The sequence below is a fragment of the Pelmatolapia mariae genome, linkage group LG14 (assembly GCF_036321145.2).
Source record: "Pelmatolapia mariae isolate MD_Pm_ZW linkage group LG14, Pm_UMD_F_2, whole genome shotgun sequence".
Taxonomy (NCBI): Eukaryota; Metazoa; Chordata; class Actinopteri; order Cichliformes; family Cichlidae; genus Pelmatolapia; species Pelmatolapia mariae.
Window position 1 is genome coordinate 12,222,057 of NC_086239.1, and position 23,036 is coordinate 12,245,092.

Sequence of the window (23,036 nt, forward strand, 5' to 3'; positions counted from 1 at the left end):
AGCTTACAAAAATATATTGTAAAAAAATAAATATTTCTGTTTTGTTTTTTTGTTTTTAGATTTCCATTCAGATCAGGTTTTTGACACTAGTCCTTTGTGTCTCCAGCTTAACCTTTTGCTGCACAGCTTCCATTACATCCAAGGATGTAATACAATTACTGAAGATTCCTTCAAGTTATATCAGTGACGAGGAAACAACTGCAAACAATTGTGCAGTCATACACAAAGAGTACAAAGTGATAAATGCATAAGCTAGGACTTATAATCTAATCATTCCAAAATGGCTCGAGGACACCTGAGAGTACTTTGTATATAGTTTAACCAGAGTAATCTACAGTTGCGGTAAATCCCAAAATAAAATAAGTGGAGATTGCTCTTGACACTTCAGTGTTTGTTATTCAATAAAAACACAGAGTATACTTTAATGGTTTTTAAATCTATTTGGAAGGAGAAGGAGTGGAGCAGTGCTGACAGTAAAGCATGAGGGTTCTTGGGCAAAAGGCCGTGCAGGTTTTAAAGCCCGCATACACTGACAGACAAGCGCGCACTAAGCTTGTTTGGCGTGCAGAAGTTCAATTCATTCTGAAAACTGAAAGAACTTCAAACAACATGATTTGAACCTTTTCAGCTGCAGCAGGATCACAGTATTAAAACCCTTTATTAGTTTTTTTTATTAGTTTTGTATTGTAGATTTTTTCTTATAAAAACAAAAGCAACTCCTTTTTCTTTATTACCTAAATGCTTCTCAAGTCGACGCTCTCATCCTGTTCTCCATATTTCCTTCCTTGCTTGTCTTAATTTCAACTCACACCCTCATTTCCTTCCCTGCTTTGCTTTAATTGTTGTCCATCTTATTTTTTTCTTTTTTACAGTTGTGTAGCTCTCACTGTTGTTAAGTCATAGTTAATGTTGATCCAACCTTTTTGGTCTCCTACTTTTTAAGGAATGCATTTCTCTTTATATGTCTATAACAAATAAATAATACGTCTGCATTTGGAGGTAAAATTAATTTCAGTTCAATACTTGTACTATAAAGCTAGAAGTCGTTGCCAAGAAACGGTACACAGTTGTTTCCGCCTGTTATTTTTGTACATGAGCGTTTACTCGTGTGTCTCCTTCTCTGTTGCTCTCCCCTTTTCTCCAGGCTCTTTGTATAAATGTGCAGTGCAGCGATGTACTGGAGACGCTGAGCCTGATTTTCTGCGGTGCAGATGTGAATTGTTCATCTGGGCTGGAAAGTCAACCCTCCCCCCTCTCCTTGGCCACCGCACACTCACAACCCCTACAGGCCGAGTTATTGAACCATAATCTGAACACAGGTACAGTATGCGTGCGTGCTCAAGGTCTCAAGCACACATTTGTTTTTAATGGACTGAGTAGGGCTTTCATGAAAGAATTTGTTAAAGTATTGATTTAAAAAAATAACACGTTTTTGTAGGCAGTCAGATTCTGGAAAAGAGAACGGACTGGAGGGATAATTTGAAAAGGATCTTATACAAAGCAGTTGGCTTTGTAATTCTGATCTTCTCAGTCAGGTCATTCATAAATTATGTTTCCCTGACATTAAAATCTTTTTTGCTTCAGTGATCAACAGGATCTTGAACCATGCTTTGAAATAATGAGTCGACTCTTAATATCAATTCTACAATCCGAGAAGTTTGAATGCTTATTAAAAATTTAAGTGAAGCATAATGCAGGGATTTACTCAACCTGTAATCAGTTGAACAGTGTTTCCCCATTCTTGCTTCACATAGGAGGTGCTCCTTGTTACCCACTGTTGTGTCTTTCATTTTCTAAATGTGTAAAATGTTTTCAGTGGGTCACAGGTCTGGATTGCAGGCAGGCTAGTTTAGAGGCATGTTGTTGGTGTAAAGCATGCTGAATACAGTTCGTCTTGGTCCTGCTGTAGAACTGGCAGCGAGTATGAGGGCTCTTTTGTTTCCCTCTGTGTGACTGCTGAGTTTAAATAGATTTTTGAATAATTTTTTTTACAGGGCCGTTGGAGCAGTCGTAATCTGTGTTACTGAAACTTTGCTTTTGGATTTTCTTATTTCAGTTTAGTTTTTATTGTTTGAAAATGTTTAGCTTTAGTTTAAGAGCCCCCTGATTCTAGTTAACAGAACTTTTTCATTGACTCACAGTCTTGTAGACATCCAACGTCTCAATAAACACTCCCATCAAAGCCTCATCAGGCAAGTTGTAATACTTTGTATCATTTGTTAATTTAAATTTTTTCTAAAGTTTACTTTTTATTTTATAGTGAACTAAGATGTGGTTTAGGTTAGTTTTTAGTTAACTATAATAATCTTGGTATTAGCAATGAGGTAATTTAGAAATTGATTGATATTTGGTGACGTCAGATGGATCATTTTAAGAGTGGCTGACTACAGTCATAGCAAAATATAGTTCAACTATGAGGTAAGAACTCAAAGCACAGTCTTGAGAAAGTAGGGAGGGACCATTTCATCAGGGTTTAAAAGTTTAAGAGACCGTAAGAGTGTGTCGTAAACACTTCTTTACTTTCATACAATCAAATTCTTTACAATGTTTTTCTGTAGAGCTACCACGGTTAGAGGAGGTGGATGCTATGGACCCAGAACCTTACCCACTACCTCCTTCCGTGTCTCACAATGGCTTCTTATTCAAAACTGGATCCATGGCTCGGCCAGTCACAGAGTGCAAGGCCAAAGAGGGTAAGCACAAACACTCTACAACAGCAACACTTATCACAGTAGGAAAGAATAGTTAAAGTGATTGTCACTATTATGCTTGGCAAATATTTATTTGTCTATCAATATAGAGTTCAGTCGTCGCTGGTGCACACTAAATGATGGCGTTTTCAGCTACTACGAAAGTGACAAGAACTCAAACCCAAATGGAGCTCTCAAGGCTTCAGAGATCGTGTGTTTGGCTTTCGACAATGATGACAAACATGGGTACGCAAACACCCACACACTGTCCATCGTAAATGCACATTTACAGCAAAAATGCAATGACACCTTGTAATGTAAAGCGATATGATTCGTATGTCTCCCCCTTCTCTTTCTTAAACTGCCCAGTGTCTGCTCTTCTAACCTCCTTTTTTTTTCAACCCCCAGGTATAACTATACATTTGAAATTTATTCAGAGTCTGAGCGTCTCTACCTGTTCGGCACCGATGACTCAGAAGTCAGATCCCAATGGGTCAAGTCTATCGCCAAGGTAACAATCAAATACATATATTCAGCTTAACGGAGAGATTTGTGATTTGTCTTTATTTCTAGTCAAATAAGAAAGCTCTTATAAGTGGTGTTAGCAGATTAAGCTTGGTGTCAGTGATCAGGACAGTGCTCGCTGTTGTTTATTTTATCAAAGCACAACTTTCTTTACGACTGACGTGATCATGTGAAATGAAACAACAGTCATTTTATCTCAACTGCTGAAAGCTGAAATGGCGAAGTGTGTGCACTCGAATTTCATTAGTTATTGTGAAACCAGTCAGATGTGTCAGAGTTATGCACAAGGTCATGAACAACCTGTGACACAACCAGTTTCGTGGAGGATTGTCTCTTTCCACAGCTGTTGAGGATAAGGCCGAGATAGTAACTGGACAGAATGTAACCAGAATCAAGGCTGAATTTGTTGCCGCCCACACTGCGTTCTTCAAGCAGTGACAAATGGTATTAGTTTTTAAAAGCTTGATTGATTTTAAATTAGGTTAAATGGAATAAAATAAAAGTAATAAAAAAGAGGGGTAAGAATGATTTGGTACAAACCCTGGTTTGACCAGGAGGAGACACAGATCCCTTGGGGATGGCGTCAGGAAGATCATTAGGAGTAAAAATCTGCCAGATCAATATATGTGGAGCTTTATCCCGTTGTTGAAAAGAGAGCAGCCTAAAGAAGCTTCAGTACAAACGCTGTATGTCCTCTTTGCTTGTAGACCTTTATTCCAGTCTCAGCAGAACCTTTGCTGAGATTGAGTTTTGAGAGGATTGGGAAGCTGATGTGCAAAGATGGCTTGAACCTACAAAGGTCCAAAGTTGGTTGGTTTGCTCTGGAGGGATCTGTACTTCACGTTTACCTGGAGGGCAGTCAGGTGGAGGAGATCCACCTCCGCAAACTGAACGAACTATGTGAGTAAGACACGCAAACACAAGTACATGGATTTAATCACTGTGCGAGTGCTCAGCGATTAGAACACAACAGTTCTTACCCTGTATTTGTGTTTTACAGCAATTCAGCAAGACAATGAAGTCATGGTTCTGGTGGGGAAAGGCAGGTGAGAACGGATAATTTGTGCGCTGATTGACGAATTATACAATTTGAAACCCCTTTAAAGACTAACCTATTTATTTTTTATAGATATTCCTAATGGTGAAACAGTTTTCTCTGCTTTATTTGTTTCTTCTTCTCTTGTTTTAGAACTCTGTACATAGAAGGAAAGAGAAAGCTGGATTTTTCTTGCTGGTGTGCAGCTATCCAGGCAGCTGCAGGGAGTGGAGGAGACAGGCTTCACGAGCAGCAGCTCACAGAGACGGACATACCGGTGATCGTAGATAGTTGCATTAACTACATCACACAGTGTGGTAAGAAACACACACACACACACACACACACACACACACACACACACACACACACACACACACACACACATAAGAAACCATTTTTGTGAAGTAACTATGTACTTCATGCATCTTTAGTTTTATTTATTGTGTTACATTCACACATATATGCAACATTACCTCATAACAAACTAAACAAAGATGACTCCTTACAACACAAGCTATATCTCGTATCATGGTAAGCATTGATAATATAACATTTGCATAATATCAAATTTAATTAACCATCATAGTTCAGCACACAAACAAAAATCCAGGCTCTTGGTTCAGCATTACTGTAACCTTTTCTATCTTTCTCTGAACTCATGTGGCTACAATAGTTGGACCTCAAGTTTACTGTGTTAAATTCCACTGGATCTACCCAGGGCAGAACTAGCTTCCTCCTCATCTTAAACATTGGTTTCTTGTGAGAACCAGAGTGGCAGAGTTGCTTGTGCTACAGCTCTTGCAGTAGTTCACAGCTTGAAAAGCTTGACATGTACAACAGTTCAAAGTAGACAAAGATAAAATAGAGGAAATAACATGACTCTTATTTCCTCGAGTGGACATGGGCCTAACTTGCTCTCAGTGTGGTGTGTGAGGTCCATTGTTTTAATTATCTGCACTCATTGTAGAGAAGTGCAGCTGCATCACACTTCTCTCTTTGTGGGTTGACACCGTTTGACATATTGGCCTTCTGGCCTCACCGCTAGCTGCTCTGCTCATGTGATTTTTTTTTTTTCTTTCTTTTTTCCCCTCGTTGTTGTTTGTGCTTTGCCTTCAGATGTCAGTCAGCTCAATGTTTCCAAGCCCTCAGAGGCCAATCGTTGCAGTGTTGAGGCGAAACACTTGATGCATTAAATGTTCTGAATGTTGGAAGATGCAATAAACGATTAAGTTTAAGGAACTTTTGTTTTCTTTTGTCAGTGGTGAAAGAGGTGGTTCTCCCTGTTTAAGTTTGTCTTTGTGTAACATTATACCCTTTTTTTGTTTTTGTGTGTGCTTGTTAATGTTCCATCTCTAGGTATGGCGTCAGAGGGAATTTATCGCAAGAGCGGTGTGAACTCTCGTGTGGCAGCTCTGTGCGAGAGGTTTCGTCGCGATGCTCGCAGCCTTTGCCTAAGGCAAGATGAGCATCAGGTGGACGACGTCTCTAACACACTCAAACGCTTTTTCAGGGAGTTGAAAGAGGGAGTGTTCACACTACAGGACTCCCCCTCCTGGCTCAGCACTGCAAGTAAGAGTCATATGATTTTTGTTTCTTCGTGATTCGTTTATTTTTATTTTACAAGCTTTGAGTATCCTGTAAAACATGTATAGATCAGACACCTGTGGCTCTCCTTAAAAGGGGCAAATTTGTTTTTCTGATGTTTTGATATCGTGATACTGCATCTGCTGAGAGACACACTGACAGGCCAGTTTGGAGCTATGCTGTTCTAAAACCTGAGCTGGATTAGTATTGCCATGCCAAAACAAGCAAGGCCTTCCTGGATTAAGAAGTCATCTGTATAGCAGATGAGCTGTAATGGTCCCTTTACAGACATGCACTTTGTGGCATTTAGCATGTGAATACATTACAGATGTGGACAAAATTATTAGCCGAAAATCAATGTCACTGTGCTTTTTTAACAGGGCAGCAAATGTCAACATAGCAATTCTATTCTCAAATTTCTGTTTGAACCCAATAACAGAATTATTTGGGAGAAAAACAATAACTAACAGGCTCATGTTATGACCCTGAGCCTTATGAGCCTTAGTACAATTGCTGTGAATTAATGTGCTTTAACTTTAACTTTGCACCTTTGTAGACCAGGGCTCTAGAGTGCGAACCAATTTGGTCGCAAATGCGACCAAATTTTTCAATGGTGTGGCAAAAAAAATTCCTTGGTTGCACTGGTGCAACCAACTGTTCTAGTAAAAGAGAAAAAAAAGTCTCAGCAACTCTTAAAGTCTCTGTGTGGTCAACAACTGACACACATCATGCCCCTATTGTGTGTCCCAATAAGAGATAGTCAGGGGTGGGACCTCTCTGATTGGCCGTGGTCCTGTAGTTGTTGTTTGAAAGTGCAGGCGGATAGAGAGAGGTGAGTAGCTTGAATAAAGCGATATCGATTCAGTAAATCCTGAATCGACTTTTAAATATAAATGTATTTTGCCAGAAACGCCAGGTTAAAGCTCTTAAAAATATTTTTGAACAACCACCAAACAGCAAATAAGAGCAGGTAAACGGATTCCACACAAAGACGTAAACACAGCGCGGACCCGACGCATCAGAATCAGCTTTCTCTCTCTCGGCTTTCTCACATGCCGTCGGGGCTGAAAGCCGACAGCTCACTGACTCTGATGCTTCGGGTCCGCGCTGTGTTTACGTCTTTTTTGCGCTAGATTCTGAGCTACATGTTTTGTCTCTCTCCAACCAAAATTAACTGAACCAGCAGTAAAACAAGATCAAAACTACGCTTCACATTTGATAAATGTCATCATTAATTCCCTCTGACTTTTGCTGTTTTGCTTCCACCACGTTAAAAATCACACTTCATGCACAGCTCTCTCTCTCTCTCTCTCTGTACTTCAAGAACAGTTTTCTATTTCAAACCTCTGTTTTCTGCATTATTCATTTGCTTATTACCCACCAGTCTACTATTATTTACAGCGCTGTCGGCCACTGTCTTTTTTTCTTTTTTTTAAACTTAACTGACCTCAGACAACAAAGCCTAATTTCTGTTGTTCAATACTGAAGAAAAATAAACTTTTTAAAATTATGCAATATTGCAGAATATTTTTAAGGTTATCTGCTATAAAAAGCCAGGCCAGGAAAATCTCAGTTATTCTCAGTTACTTTGACACAAAGGCATCTGTTGTGATGCTGTGTCCCCTCTCCTCACTGCCTTTCAGCGGCAGGCAGCAGCAAGCAGGTCGTCAGAGGAGGCCGAGATGAAGATTAAGTTTAACATTGTCTACAATATTGTCAAATAGTGCCAAAGCACTTTAAGCACGAACACTTTTTCAGTAATTTATCTTTCTTGTATAACTGTGCTCCAAATAAAGAACTTTGTGTGTAAAGTGCACTGTGGTGTTAAGCGTTGTGGTTAAAAAATTTGGGTGTGCCTATATTTTGTAAATTTTAGGCGCACCAGTGCAACCTTGGCAAAAAGTTTGTATAGAGCTCTGTTGTAGACTGTTTGAGCAGTCACTTGAGAAAGCATCAAGGCAAAAACACAAGAAAACAGTTTAGACTTGTGAAAAAGAGTTGTGGCTGCTCATTAAGCAGAGATGGATATACATCGTTATCACCAGTGTTGTGGAGTAACGGAATACATGTATTTAAAATACAAATACCATTACGTATTTAAAATACAAAATATGAGTAACTGTATTCAGTTACAGCTACCATTTAAAAGGGTGGTATTCAGAATATAGTTACTTTGTTGAAATAAATAGATTACACGACGGTCTTTTCCTGTTTCATATATTACGCTATGCTCGCTCTTCCACACCGGAGCAAACCCGTACAAAACGCACATTAAGAGGCTCTAATGCCTGTGTGTCTATCTCGCGGCCCATGTCAACCCTATTTGCAGCCCGCATAATGACGTGAAGAAATATTTTTTTAAAAATTATTCACAAAAATTGTTTATTGGGAAGCAATAGCAGAGTCTTACAGGCATCGCCCTAAAGAATGTAGCCTCATGGTGTAGTTCATGCTGCAGGGAGAATGGACTGCTATACCCATTATGTGTCTGTGAGCACGAGGGAGGGAGAAAAAGTAACGGAGCTGAAAAACGGGAGCTGGAAGCATGTAAATATAATAATAACCACTGCAGCCAAAAAGAGTGCCTGACGAGCCCAGTTGTAAGTAAGCTATTAAGACTATTGGAGCAGCCTTAAACGCATCTCTCTCTCTTTCGCTAGCAAAGTTGACCCAGACAACAAAGTAAAGCTAGTTTTTGGCTATGAGCCCGACACAGAACCCGACATATTAGCCCAGGGGTCGGCAACCTGCGGCTCCGGAGCCGGATACGGCTCTTTAGTCCTTATAGTGCGGCTCCGCGTGGTTTGGGAAAATAAATTAGAAGTATTTAGCTGAAGTGTATTTTATTTATGTTAGTTCTTTTTTAAACTTGTAGTTCTACATTGGAAGATTATTGTGATATTGAAATACAAAAATAAAATTATATTTTATTATTTTTTTCATCGCTCATAATAAGTGTCACACTCACGGAAGCCGGTATACCCGGTATACCTGCATTTATCGAGACTTTCAACCCCAGGTAGGCCAATTATGGATCTTCGGATCCACATTATGTCAGCAGCTATTCTCCACCGTGAACTATGTTAAAAACAGACACCGCTCACGCCTCACAGATGACAGCTTACAGTCCTGCATAAAGTGACTTCGTACAGCCCCGATTTGCAGACACTGTGCGCAGAGGTTCGGGAGCAGAAGTCCCATTGTAAACATACCACAGCAGACCCGACGATGTTTCCGTGAACATGCTTTTCTGCATCTCTTTATTGACCACTTTTCACACACGGTTGCTGGACGCATACAGCCGGCTGTAGCTTTTCAGCTCACAGCCCGAAATATATCAACAACAACACAACAGCATAGATAGCACAGACGTTAAGGCGGCGAGGTGTGATTGCGGGTGTCGCTCAGGTGCGTCCGCCTCCCCTGCAGCGGCGCTGCAGACCACGCCCCGCCACACACATTAACCAGGTAAAATACATATTTAGGCAGAATTTTGCAAATATCTATTTTTCATTTTTTAGCATCCAATTATCTTTTAAAAGTCAGGTCAAGGCTCCAAAAGCCCAAAGGCGATATAAAGGTGGCGGCTCACAACAGTTTTTGTTTGCTACATGGATCATTTTAGTTCAGCTGGGTGTCTTTCCTTTTGTTATATTTCTTTAAGAGTTCAAAATGTGTTAATTACATAAATAAAATGTAATTTTCTCTGTAGCACTTCATGGATTTCATAAGCAACACACCTTAGTTGTTCACACAAAGCATAAAGGTAAAAAACAATATATACAGTGTTATCTTCATTTTAGATGTCAAAAAGCATTTGCGGCTCCCAGTGTTTTCTTATGCGTGGAAACCGGGTCCAAATGGCTCTTTGGGTGTTAAAGGTTGCTGACCCCTGTATTAGCCAGAGGTCCCTTTACGGATTTACACCGTTGAAAGAAAAACCTCAAGCAGTCAGCAGCAAAAATGGATCTGAGTCATCACTTTGTCTTCCAACACAACAGTGACTCAAAACATACGTCGCTTAAGAGAGTCTCCAGAAAAGAGTTAGCTGGGATCACTCGGGAGACAAGTGTGGTACTTGTACAGCAAATGACAGAAGGCTGTTATCCAGTAAAAAGGATATACAAATAACTATTAATAACCTTGACCCTGGTAGTTTTTGTTTTTTGTGAAACAGTCTAGTTTCTGTGTGCAGTGTAATTTAAAAAACTAGGATGTTTGGGAAAGCTGTTTTTAAAAATTCCTTGCTATGCTTGACAGAAACCTTTAATTTTTCTAGTCCCTCTGCACTTTAATCTAGTTTACAAGGAGGGACCACAACCCTTTTGTGTTTTATCTTGGATTTGGGTGTTTAGTGTTGATGTTGGGCGTCATTGTTTAGAGATTTTTCAACAATCTCTGAATCTCAAAATGATTGCAGTACATAACTGCCTTTTACTATTTGTAGTCTTACACCAGTTTTTAGCACCACTTTTCCCGTCTTTTTTGCCCCAGTCACATAAGCTTTTGAAAATGTACTGGTTTCAAATTGAAAATGAGCATATAATGCTAGTATTGCAGGGATTTAATGATATGTTTGTCATTGTAATTCTAGTGTTTTTTTTTTTGTTTGTTTGTTTTTACCACTGAAGCTAAATTGAGCATACAGTGCAAAGAGAATGAGTTTAAAGATATGCTGCAGCTGTGTGTCAGGTACCATCATCTTGTTATTGTTTTGAACCAAAGACATACACACTGCTGGCCATTTTTAATATATACATGCCAGTTTAAACAAAAATGCTCTTTGTTTTAGAAGTCTACAGTCCTTTTTCATCAGGCCTCTCTTCAGCCTTTCTCCCTGTTTTGATCTTTTGTGCTCTCGTCCTGTGCTTTTTTTTCTTTTTCGTTCCATCTTACACTCCCAGCTCTTTTTTTGATCCTGGCCGTTTGTACTATAAATATCCTCTGTGTTCATAATTTTATTTAATAATTTTACTTTTCTCCTCATCTTCTTCTCTCTTCCTCAGCCATTCAGGATGAAAGTACAAAAATCTCCGAGTACAAGCACTTATTGAACAAACTGCCTCATGTCAACAAGGCAACACTACAAGCCCTTATCAACCATCTCTACTGGTGAGAACTGATACACAGTGACTGACACCATCTTATCACCTCTCCCTGAGTATGTATTTGTACACAGACTTGTGTGTTTTTGTTTTTACGGCTTGTGTTTCAGTGTGCAGCACTTTTCGGATGAAAACCAGATGAACAATCATAATCTGGCCATCGTGTTCGGTCCCACACTGTTCCAGACTGACGGGAAGGACTATGCTGCTGGCCGCGCCATTGAAGACCTCATTGAGCACTACAAACTCATCTTTGAGGTCAGTGCTCACTGATAACAAAGGTGGTAATGCTTCTATGCTAACACATCGGGGATTTAAAAACACTTTTCAGAGTTTAGAAGTCTAAGTGTTCGTCTTATCTTTTTATCTTAAAGATCAAGCTTCACTGTGATTTTAAATGTTGATACATTTTTATTTGTGGTTGAATTACTCTGTTTATGCTCTTTTGCAGGTGGATGAGCAGCAGCTGAACAAGCAGATAAAAGAGATCAAAGCTATCCTCAAATTGAAAAATGTGAGCAATATACAATAAACTTTAAACAAAGAATGGTTCAGTGACCTGACATATTTCAGAGGCAAGATTTAGGAAAATCATTGAAAATATTACAATATAAACGCAGAACTAAAACTAAGAATATTTCCTCTATATTTTTATTTTAGTTTAGTTTCTCAAATTGTGTCAGTTAGTTAGAATGTTTTTCAGAAGTCCAGCTTTTGTAAAAGTGTGAATTTTTCCGCATCCAGTTTCAGTTTTTAGTTTAGTTTTAGTTAATTATAATAAACTTGGTGGATTTTTTTCGGGCCATCGTCAGAACATATCAGCAAATGAGAGAAATTCTTTTGGATCACTTGTTTTCTATCCCGCTGGGTTACATCATATTTCCAAAAGCCATCTTAATCTATAGGGTTTAATATGATGCTTCCCACAGCATTTAGGGGAGTGCTTATGGGAATTGTTGACCAGAATCACATTTGTGAGGTCAGGTACTAATGTTGGATGTGAAGCGGCTCGCGGTTTCTAGTTCATTCTGAATATGTTAAGAGTTCATTTCACTGAAATTAAGGGGCCGAACCCAAGTCCTCAAAAAGCAACCACCATAATCCCCCCTCCACCCAACTTTATTAATTTATTATGTTGATTTCTAGTTTATCACCTGCCTGTGTAATTAACCTTTATTATTATTCAGTTCATCTCAGTGAAATGTGTTGTGTGAAGTGTTTAGACTTGTGTTTGGTTATCTGTGTATACATTTTTTTATCATTGCTGTTTTTCTGTCTGACCATTTGTTTGCTTGTGTGCCGAAAGCTTCAGCCTCCTTCTGAACGAGGAGGTGACTTCATTTGTACTGTGTACCTGGAGGAAAAGGCGCCCAGCGCAGAGAGACATGTGAAGGTGAGTTTGAATTCACCAAATAACACATTTATTTATTTATGTAACAACCCAGTTTTTTCATCTGGCACACATCAAGTTCCACAGTAACGAACAGGCTGGTGTTTATAGAAAACAAATATTTCCACTCTTCCCACAGATTCCTGGTTCTATGACAGCATTAGAGCTCACACTGGAGATTCTGGACCAGCGTAACATCCCAATTAAAGACAAAGATTACTGGAGCTGCTGGGAGATCTGCTGCAAGGAAGAAATGGGTAAGACTGATAAAAAGATGAAGGGAGGCACAAATGCCAAACACAGCATTTGTTTTTTTTTATGCTGATGAAGATTTAGAATTTTTAGGGTTTTTTGTAAACCCTATGTCTTAATTATTCTGTTTTTTCATTAATATGGTACAGGACTATTTTGCTTTGGAAAATGACAGTTTACTAGGACTAATGCAAAAAAAAAAATTGCCTGCAGCGGTGTGGCTGCGAACTGCAGTTTGTTTTGCATCTGGTATGTGACCTGTCTGGTTCCCTACAAGGAAGTGACTGTTTGAAAATGACAGTAGAAGTTATCTGCAGATTACAGAGGAAATGGAGCAGTAATGATGAGAAATTGAAGGAAATACAGTGTTGTTGATGGGAAGAGAAGGAAGGAATTTACTGCTACAGACAGTGTCATTTACTACAGATTGGTATGTAGATTTACAAAAAAAAATTCTTCCAGGACGTAAGGTGAGATTTACGGAAAGATGTATTTATAGCATCCAAAAATATGAAGCTGTACCAGTTATGTCATCAAGCACTCAGCATGTTTGTGTGACACTTTGACCCTATTGAGGAATGCAGATTTGCAAAGTTCTTTGTCATCCAGAAATGACCCAAGTTTGCATCATGTTTTCACGCATGCTCTCTTTCTGTCTGCTCTGTTTTTCAGAACGCCTGCTGCACTATCAGGAGCGAGTCTTGCCCATCGTTCACTCCGTCGGCACAGAGTCTCATCTGCTTATCAAGAAATATCCCGCAATGGAGGCCATCACTCTTTACCTGTGTAAATACAAAACAACAGAATCATTGCTGCACTGTTTTGTCTGCCACGTTGTTGCGTGCTTGCATCAATTTCAATTATCTGGCCTTCTGTCCTGCAGCCAGTAAACCGGACGCATCCAAACACGGGATGATCAAATTCAGAGAGGAGCGAAGCATCTTGGGTTTGGGCCTCACTAGTTTTCATGAGCGTTATTTCATCCTCAATTACAACTCGCTCAGAATGTACAAGGACGTCAGAGTAAGATCTACAGACATACTTTTATCTTTTTATTTGTTAACTCCTTCATAGACTCGTTAACTAATTTTTCCTTTTTTCCCCCACTGTCTGTCAGAGTAACCGTCCAGAACGTGAATGGCCAGTGAAAAACTTGAAGGTTTACCTTGGTATAAAGAAGAAACTCCGTCCTCCTACATGGTGAGCACCTGTGCTGCATTACCAGTGTCACGCTATTCTCATGAGTGCTTAGTGGCAAAGCAGCAGGTGGCTGCTGTAAATGGAAACTGCTGTCACACCAGGAGCAAGACTGGCCATGCAAATTATCGCTTCAGTGGGCACAAAAAATGTATTTATTGGGAATAACATGATATATAAGAATTATGCAATTTTCTGGGATTATCTGATCATGAATAATTAGATATCTGGCCACTGATTCTCCAGCTTTATACAAGTGTAACACCTCTGCACTACATTGCTGTTGGCGGGAGCAGCTAGTGCTACCCCTACTGATCAAAATGCATCTTTTTGATCTCAAATTACCTCAGTTTTGTTAGCTTGAACCAAATTGGTTGATGCCCTTGAGCTTCCTTGTTTCATAACTTTAAAAGTTTACACAGAGCAACTTCTGCAGCTCGGCTCATGCTTAAAGGGATAATTAATGACTAAACTTGAATTATTAATTTACGAACTCTGGATACAGTTTGTCTATCTGAAATAGCTGTTTGGGCCTTGTAAGCAGAGTGCCCACTAGGGGGCAGGCTGACACTGTGAATCCTAAGAAGCTGGATTGCTGTTAAAGTGATTTTTATGTTTATTTTTAGTTGGGGACTGACAGTTCTGTATGAGAGCAAGAAACAAGAGAAGCCCGAGAGACAGCAGTGGTGAGTATTTATTCAGTGCTCTCTTTTTTATAATACACAACTTTCAGGCTCTGATTACGTCACCAGCAATGTTGGTTTATTGGCTGGAAAAATAAGTAATACCGAAAACAAACAGCCGCAGGAGCTTTTTTTTCAGCTAACTGGCTTGATTTGCAACAGGTCAGTAACATGATTGGGTATAAAAAGAGCATCTTAGGCAGAGATTCTCCATTATGCAAAAAACTGTCTACAAATTGTGCAACAATTTCAGAAAAATGTTCCTCAATGTAAAAATGAAAAGCCTGTGAATATCCCATCATCTACATAATCTATGGCCCATAATAACTTCAGAAGATTTAGGAAATCTGCAGAAATCTCTGTGTGTAAGGGACAAGGTCAAAAATCATGCCTGTAAATGCCTGTAAGCTGCTTGCTTGGGCTCAGGAAGAGTTCTAGAAATCATTATCTGTGAGCACAGCTCATCGTGCGGTTCACGAATGCAGGTTAAAGCGCTATCATGCAAAGAACCAGACACACGTGAAGATGTGAATGGACTGAGACAAAGTGGAAAACTGTTCTGTTGTCAGAATGATTGGCATTGTGCAAAACATGGACACTGCAGTCTCTAGATTAAAGCGGAGAGGGACCTCTGTGCTCATGTCTGATGGTACCTGCGTGCATTAATACATACATACATAATACATACATACATAATACATAGAACTGGCAGCTGGCACATCTGGAAAGACACAATTAATGATGAAAGATGTACAGAGGTTTTAGATCATCATATGCTCCCATCCAGAAAGCCTTTCAGGGAATGCCTTGCATATTTCAGCAAGATGATACTAAACTGCATGCTGCATCTACTACAACAGCATGGCTTTGTTGTCGAAGAGTCCAGGTGCTGAACTGGTCTGCCTGCAGAAAACATTAAGGTGGAGTAAGTAAGCCGTGAGGTTCAGCAGCTATATATGTCTGATATCAGACGAGAATGGGAATACATTTCTCTCACAGAAATCGGCAGCTCAAATTTTTAGAGACGTGTTGCTGGCGTCAATTTCAATTTCAGGTTTCATTGTTCTATTGTGAATAAATCCAAGTTCATGAGATTTGGATTGTGCTTTTATTTATAGTTTAAACTGTTGTAGTTGTAAACATTTGTTTCAATACATGAAATATAACTAAAGTCTGTCACTATATTAGATTACAGCACTAATATAGTGTTTGCAGGAGCTCTTCCTTTGCTCTTCTTGTGTCAAATTTTTTTTTTTTTAACTTTATGGCAGCATGGTGATACGCATATAAACACAACCAACTTTGGAGAAAACTGCTAGATTTTCTGTAGGCTGAGAAAACGGGTCAGATCCCTGCATGAGAGTCTCAAGAAGGAGGCATATAAAAGGTTGACTCCACCTAGGGGGTGAACACACATGAATACACCTATAAACAGGGCTCTATTCTAATCTAGGCCTGCTCAGGTATTCACCCTTCGTGTATGTGTGTGTGTGTGTGTGTGTGTGCGCGCGTGACTGTGTGTACATGTTACACTGGGTATGCATTGTTAGCATCTGTAGTCATCTTCGTAGTTGTAATGGGACAGCTGCTCCCGTGATGCTGTAGGCAGTATAATTTCTTGGTCGGCGTCCATCGCCGTGTCCCTTGCAGCAACAAGCAGACATGAGAGGGAGCAAGGAAGATGCAGACGGAGGTGGAAGGTAGAGGGCCAAAGAGTCATGCTGAAGGGAAGATGCTGTATACTGAGTAAGAAATGTTGAATTTGATGCAGTTAAAAGACAACTTTGAGTGGAGAGGGATAAGAAAGTGGAAAAAAAAATCAAAAGAGCTAGATGAGGAGGCGCCCGTGTGACTGTATCATCCCAATCTTTTTTACATATCTGCACTAAATGTCCCTTAATGTTCTCAAAACTCTTAGCACATTAATTTTCCCTTTTTTTTCTTGCAGCACTATTTTATCAGCACTCCTTGTGCTTAAGCTTATAGGTGTGCTGATGAATTTTAGGAATATTATGTAAATTTTATTCTGTGGCTTTTTGGTAATCCATAATGATAGATGAGCAGCTTTCAGTCTTCTGCAGCTGATAATGGCACAGAGCGGCGGGCAGTTAATTGCTAGCAAAAACGAAAAAGTCACATGTAGGAGATACTGTGCTGCATGTATGTGCACTGGAATAGAGAGGCTGTCTCCTTTTGAATGCCAGCAAACACTAATGAGCTCTGTTAGGCATTATGAAGCGAACTAGGGAGAGGGAGGAGCTAGGTGTGTGTGTGTGTGTGTGTGTGTGTGGTGGTGGTATTCTATCAAATTCTATGACTGCACCTAATTTTGTGTCAGTTGCATGCTGCATTGCTGTTTGGTTTTTAAAGTCTCTTTGTATCAGTGTTTTGCTGTGTCTCAGAGGACTTCACTCGAATAATTGTTGGAGTCTAAATTTGTGCTCATAACAGTAATAATCGTATAAAAACAGCCTGTTTATTCAGCGCAGCAGCATGACTGATGACTCAGAGGGCTATGTGACGGCAACCTGAGTGGCATGAAATTTGCACGTACATGCGTGCAGACACTACAGAGGCACGAATTCGCACTTTTCAGGGACACAGGCACACACACACAGGCACACACGCTGGATGCTGAAGGTTATAATCAGTGTTTGTTTTGGGCGGAAGTTTAAATTAGTAGTCATGCTCACTGTTTACGCTTGTGGCGTCACTGTCAGGCGTCATAGGAGAGAACATGTCAATTTCAGTTAACAGTTTTCACTACCTCCCTTTGTTCTTGTTCTTTTTTTTCTTCCAAATTTCCCCTGGTCCTTGAATTCATCTCTGCCTCACTGTTTGCTTGTCTCCCAAGACCACACACACACACACTCAGCCCACAGTTTGATTTTTATCGCACTGTCTGCTTCACTTATCTGCCTCTATTTATTTGCAGGTATCTCTGCTGTGAGACCCAGTCAGAAATGAGGGAGTGGTATGCTACATTTCTCAGTATTCAGGTATGTCCCTCCCTGAACACCTGCTGAGAGGCGGAAAATTTGTAATGAATCATTTAAATATGTTATGATTTGTTTTATTTCTTTTGTTGTTATTTGTGAAAACTGTGAATTTCTTGTAAAAACCAAGCAGCGATGCAGAAGTTTTAGAAACTGTAATAAAGAAAGTAAATAAAACAGCACTACTGAAATCAGTAATCCTCACCAGGACCATGTTAAATGATTTAAATAGTTTCCTCACAGTGTAGTAGTATTGTATTATATTGTAGTATCGTAACATGTCTGTCTTCTCTCCTCTCCGTTTCTCCTCCTTGGTAAAGTACGACGGTAACGTGTGGCCTCAGGATGGACTCCAGCACAAGCGCGTGAGTCGTGAGTTGCCAGACACACGTCATGGTAACGTGTCACTGATACCGCTGCGTGGCAGTGAGAATGAGATGCGGAACAGCGTTGCAGCTTTCAGCCAAGACCAGCTTGCTGTGAGTCAATCTACCAATCACTGGGAGTAATCTAGGACGAACCAGGCAGCTCACTGCAAAGCTGCCTGGTTAATCAGAGACTTTCATGCTGCGCAGGTGGTCCAGACCCCTCAACCATGAGCCGAATCAAAGAGCAGTGCAAAGTTGCGCACATCCTATACCAATTTTGCACTTTGCAAGTCTGATTTCTATTCAGAATAGAATACATCGGATTGTGCATGAAATCAAGCATTCTGCTTCGGTCTCCTGAGGCAGAACTTCTCATGCATGCTTACCTCAATTTTTCTCTTTGTTATCCCTTCAGTAAAGTTTGAGGGATTCACCTGTGCAGGATCAATAATCTCTGTTTCATGATTTGTCTGTGATTTAACGATCGTTGCAGGATCTGGGCTCTTAAAATATTAAACTAAGCAATTAAATATATTATGAAATGCAATGGCTTGTGGTTTCACGAGCTGCGAAGATGATAAATGATTTGTGTTCAACCAAAACAAAAATGTTTTAAGAATCCAGACTGTGTGCAGAGGCTTAGACGATGTGCATCTTCATATTGCCTTTTTTTTTTTTTTTTTTTTTTTTTGATTGAGCCAGACTTATTCTGATGAAGCTCTGCCAAAGCCTGCTTCAGAGCACTAAAGACACAAACAATAACACATTCAGAGAGAGCTCATGCTTGCAGGCAAACTATACTTTCACAGCACTGGTGTCTTATCGGCTCACAGAATTGTATTCTTGGCATGAACAAACATCACCTTAGTTCACCGGACTATATTTTTAAGCTCTCTGACACTGAACCAGACCTGCTTAGCAGCATCAATATTGTGTTCATGCAGCCAGCCTAAACCCCTCCACCCTGTGCTCAGTCGTCGGTGCAGAACAGAATGTCGACAATCTGATGATGCAGTTGTCTCCTCCTGCTCTTTTCTTGTTATCAAAAACCGCTCAATATTTTGCTGCAGATTGCAGCAGCACATAAAAATTCATCTCAGCCTGCTGTAACTTCCACCGGCAATAGCCTGATTTCAGGGTTGCTGTGTTGTTGCCTGCCACATATTTTCTATTGATTCCTGCCTGTTCAGTGTATCGACATGATGTTGGAGTGTGAGAAGAGGCGTGATTGCTGTGGTGATAGGACCACAGAGGATGAGAGAGAGAGTGTGTTAGTAGTTGAGAAGGGATTCACTGCATGTCGATATGTCCAATTTTCGATGTGAAGTGAAAGAGTAAATCTGGTACACAGATTGTGTGTCAGCGCGCGTGTGTGTGTGTGTGTGTGTGTGTGTGTCTGTTTGTTTGTAAAATGGGCTTTTCTGGCAGTCATTTAACCCTTTCTACACAGTTTTTCCATTTGTATTATTGTAGGGTCTATACCTTACAATATAAAGCGCCTTGAGGCAACTGTTGTTGTGATTTGGCACTATTTGAATTCAGGTTAATACATTTTTGTCTGTTTTGTTGTTCATCAAAAATATGCTTATCTTTCAGTTCCTTAAAGATTTTCGATAATGGTCTCAGTAAGGAAGGTAGGACCATTTTATACACATGAGTTTTTTGGGTTTTTTAAATTTTTTATCACACACAAATTCTGTTTTAGTAGCATATTAATTTTGGTCACCCTATACTGTGTGTCTCCTGTGCATTCAATAGTCTCTGTGCATTTGATCAATCTCACTTCTTGTTGTTTGTGCTCGAGTCTCTCAGTACTCAAAGTATTCTGAATATTTTTACTAGTGCATGGGATGCTACATTACCATCAGTTGGCAATTTAGGTTGCTAGGCAATGTGATGGTGTTTGTCATAATTTGTCATGCATAATTCAGTTTTTGTGGAGATAAAGTAGATGGCACCTATCACACCTTATTAAAGCTAAAGTGCTTTAATATGGTGTGATAGGCCCATCTTTAGGAGTTTGCACCTAAAGATGTAGTCCATTGTTAGGTGGTTTGATTATCCTATAATGTCAGATATTATAGCATAATCAGCATAATGTTATAATATATATGTTATAGCTTGTGTAAAGTCTGGTTGGTCTGGTTGTTGAACTCCTGATGATCGTATAAGGAGACGATCTTGAAGGGAAGAGCAGCCAAATTTAGATCAGGCTCGGCTTTGAGCTGTGGAATTTGTGATTTTGATAACACATCATTGTTTAAGTTACTTATGAGTATTTTCTGTGCCAAGTTTCTGAGATACAGCATGCTTCTGTTTCTTATATTTGGACTTTTCTGACTCTGAGAATCGAGACATCATAAAGTGTGAGTGAAAGTTAAAGCGTTGTCTCTCAGTTTAAGCCCATCCCTCGGTTCATCTGTCAGGCTGCATATCCATGTTTATATGTACTCTTGACCGGAGCTTATTGAGTCCACATCTCATGAGCAGCCTCATATCTGGTTGCCATGGCTCCGAGACATCCGTGGTCTGAATGAGAATTTTAAGCTTGACCTCCTGGGGGACTTTTAAAAATGTTGTGAAACTAATTTTAGGTTTAGGGAGAACACTGAAAGTTAGTTTCACTAAGTGAAGCTACAAGTCTTACCAGATGTTTATGAATGAGAAGATATGCTTGTGATATATTTTTTTCTTTTATTTTGATGAAACGCTGACTGTCTGAATGTTTTCTTTCAAGGTTGGATCATCGGCCTCATCAGATGTCCCCTAGACATTCCAGTGACTTCATCATTCCCAAGTGGCAGACACTGAGAAAAACACTTATAATGTATGCGGATAATGGCCTTGCACCTCCTTTTGCTCCTTTGAATATGTGCTGGAATGAAAAAAATTCAGCGGACAACAGGATCACACCGCTTTCCATGCACAGATGAACTGAATGAAGAGAAACTGTTTGTCGGACCACAGTTTCCCTAAAGAGGCCAGAATCGATTCCAACCTGATTTGCACCTAATGTTTCCACTGGACTCATAACAGACAAACCTTTTTTTGGGGGGGGGGCACAAAACACCAGTAATCCTGGGCACCAGCACAGCGTGCTCAGCAGGTTTTTGTTTTAGACATTTTAGACAAGCTTGACATTCATTTTGCAGCCGAGTCATATTTTTAAACTTACTTTCTGTACTCTTTGCTCAACAAATCATCGGATCAGTGTGCAGTTTAAATTAAGTAATTGTAGCTTTTGTGACGTTGATATCAGAGGACACTGTGACCTGATTTTCTCTGGAGTTTGTTCCAAGGGGACCAAACTGGACTGAAAAATGACAGGTGATGGATGATGTTAGTCCACGGGACATTGGCCGGTGCTGTGGAAAACCTTAGTCTGAGTTTTTTTGTGCTTTTTGCCACTTTTCTGCATATGTGCAGTACTGTGCATAGAGTGCGTTTACATGGGGATATGAAGATATGAAGACCTTCAGGGAGTAAAGCAAGGAGAATCTTGTGCTGAAAAAAGGCATTATTTTTTTCTCTTTTTCCTTTATCTTTTCTTCCCATCCTCACAGGCACTGCATCCTCTTTGTAGATAATTTTTTTTAAAATCCTGAGCTACAGAATACAGCGCATTAACCAGCAGTATTTATAAAGTTTTAGATTATGTGTTAGTCGCTTTTTCGTTATCTTCTTTATGCACAGAATCTTCGTGGGATCGTGTTTTTTATAGTAAGGAGCACAAAAGTGGTGCTGCAAAATCTGTAGGTACAAGAAACGAAGTGCTTTACGACGCTCCGTCATTCCTTCTACATGAATCCAACCTTGTATATATTTAATGTAAAGAATTAATCTGTCAACAGTTGCCTTACCAGCTTCGCTGAGCAATTCCTCATGTCGCTTCCTTTTAATGTTCTCACCTGTGGGATTCCCGTAATGTAAAGATTTATTTATTTTGACAGCAGAGGACGCTGTGATGCTGTGTTTTCTCAACCTGAGTTGGTGATGATCTTTATCAACATGTGTAAACACCTTGAAGTTGAGTTCCTGTGAAGAATATGTATTTACAGTAGTGTGCCATTAACTGCCTCAGCAGGAGTCCTGAAGACTCAACTGTGTAATAGCACGTTGTATACAAAGTATTCACTCTGTACTTCTTAGTGGTTTATTGTTTTACAACATTGATTTAGAGTGGGTGTACTTACTTTTACAAAGGTTCTTGGCGCTGATCGTCAGATTTTAGTTTTCAGGTTTAAAGGTAGCCTGTGTATAAGTTGTAGCTTTCAGGTACAGGTGTGATCTAACATAAATAGTCGCTCACACCTGTGTTGCACAAAAATAATCCCTTTTATGTGATTTCTGGAACACTTAGCTGAAGTATTGATGGGTTAAAAATATGCAGGTGATTATTTTAAATGTTTCACATAATGTGGATACTTTTTTTTTTTGTTTTGTTTTGTTTTGTTTTTAAATCTCGATCACTCTCATCCTTTTTACATCATTACAATTCAAAGTTGTAAAACAAAAGTCCAACAGAGGCTGTTAGATACTGTTTATAGATAGTGTGTTTCTTCTATTCTGTTTCTGTGCATTTTACAAATTATTGCATCTCTAAAACTCTAATAAACACATTCTGCTAGTTGCTTGTTTCCTGTGGAACATGCATACTCCTTTTACTCTTGGAAGAAATCTTTCTTCCAGAAGGTTGATGTCCTCCAGCTCTGCTTTGCCCTCATGGTAATCTACTTGCTATTCTTCTGTGCCTTTATACACAGTCCAGCACTTCACGGGGTAGCTGTGAAAACATGGGCTCGGATACAGATGCACATACACTTTGGAGAGAAACTTTGGTGAGCCCTGAAGGTTTTATAACGGTGTCATGCTACACTCATAAAAAGGAAGACTATTGATGAGCTCTGAGGAAAAATGTCAGCTGTGTGGGTGTGTGGGGTACAGTGATCATACGGAGGGCCCTGGGGAAGTTTCCTGCGTGTGTGAGAGGGACTGAGTCACAGTGGTCCACCAGCACTCCAGTGCGCTCTTTTAAACAGATCTGACACATCAGGGTCACCCTGTACCTCGAGACACACACCGGAGAGCCCTGCGAGGGATGTGCACACTGGAGATCTTCAGCAAACCATTCTCAAACACGCACAAGAGGCCTAGTGGGCAAGAACACACACACACGCACAGTGGCATGGCCTTTACTATATAGGTCA

The 23,036-nt window shown here is 39.8% G+C and overlaps 1 protein-coding gene across 2 annotated transcripts in view; it reads left to right on the forward strand.

Moving 5' to 3' along the window:
• Positions 1-22,459, forward strand: part of LOC134641129 (arf-GAP with Rho-GAP domain, ANK repeat and PH domain-containing protein 1-like) — a 58,874-nt gene extending 36,415 nt beyond the window's left edge. The window contains exons 14-34 of one of the 2 annotated variants that reach the window (XM_063493361.1): positions 1,145-1,319; positions 2,559-2,693; positions 2,801-2,936; positions 3,099-3,201; positions 3,923-4,115; positions 4,216-4,261; positions 4,405-4,568; positions 5,611-5,823; positions 10,845-10,950; positions 11,054-11,201; positions 11,395-11,457; positions 12,250-12,336; positions 12,473-12,590; positions 13,258-13,371; positions 13,469-13,608; positions 13,703-13,785; positions 14,409-14,468; positions 17,401-17,464; positions 17,782-17,940; positions 19,426-19,463; positions 20,567-22,459. In XM_063493361.1, the coding sequence (XP_063349431.1) occupies positions 1,145-1,319; positions 2,559-2,693; positions 2,801-2,936; positions 3,099-3,201; positions 3,923-4,115; positions 4,216-4,261; positions 4,405-4,568; positions 5,611-5,823; positions 10,845-10,950; positions 11,054-11,201; positions 11,395-11,457; positions 12,250-12,336; positions 12,473-12,590; positions 13,258-13,371; positions 13,469-13,608; positions 13,703-13,785; positions 14,409-14,468; positions 17,401-17,464; positions 17,782-17,940; positions 19,426-19,446 (2,328 nt within the window). In that variant the 3' untranslated portion in view covers positions 19,447-19,463; positions 20,567-22,459. The remainder of the gene's footprint in view (positions 1-1,144; positions 1,320-2,558; positions 2,694-2,800; positions 2,937-3,098; positions 3,202-3,922; positions 4,116-4,215; positions 4,262-4,404; positions 4,569-5,610; positions 5,824-10,844; positions 10,951-11,053; positions 11,202-11,394; positions 11,458-12,249; positions 12,337-12,472; positions 12,591-13,257; positions 13,372-13,468; positions 13,609-13,702; positions 13,786-14,408; positions 14,469-17,400; positions 17,465-17,781; positions 17,941-19,425; positions 19,464-20,566) is intronic. The other variant, XM_063493359.1, reaches the window with a different exon arrangement.
• The last annotated feature ends 577 nt before the right edge of the window (positions 22,460-23,036 follow it).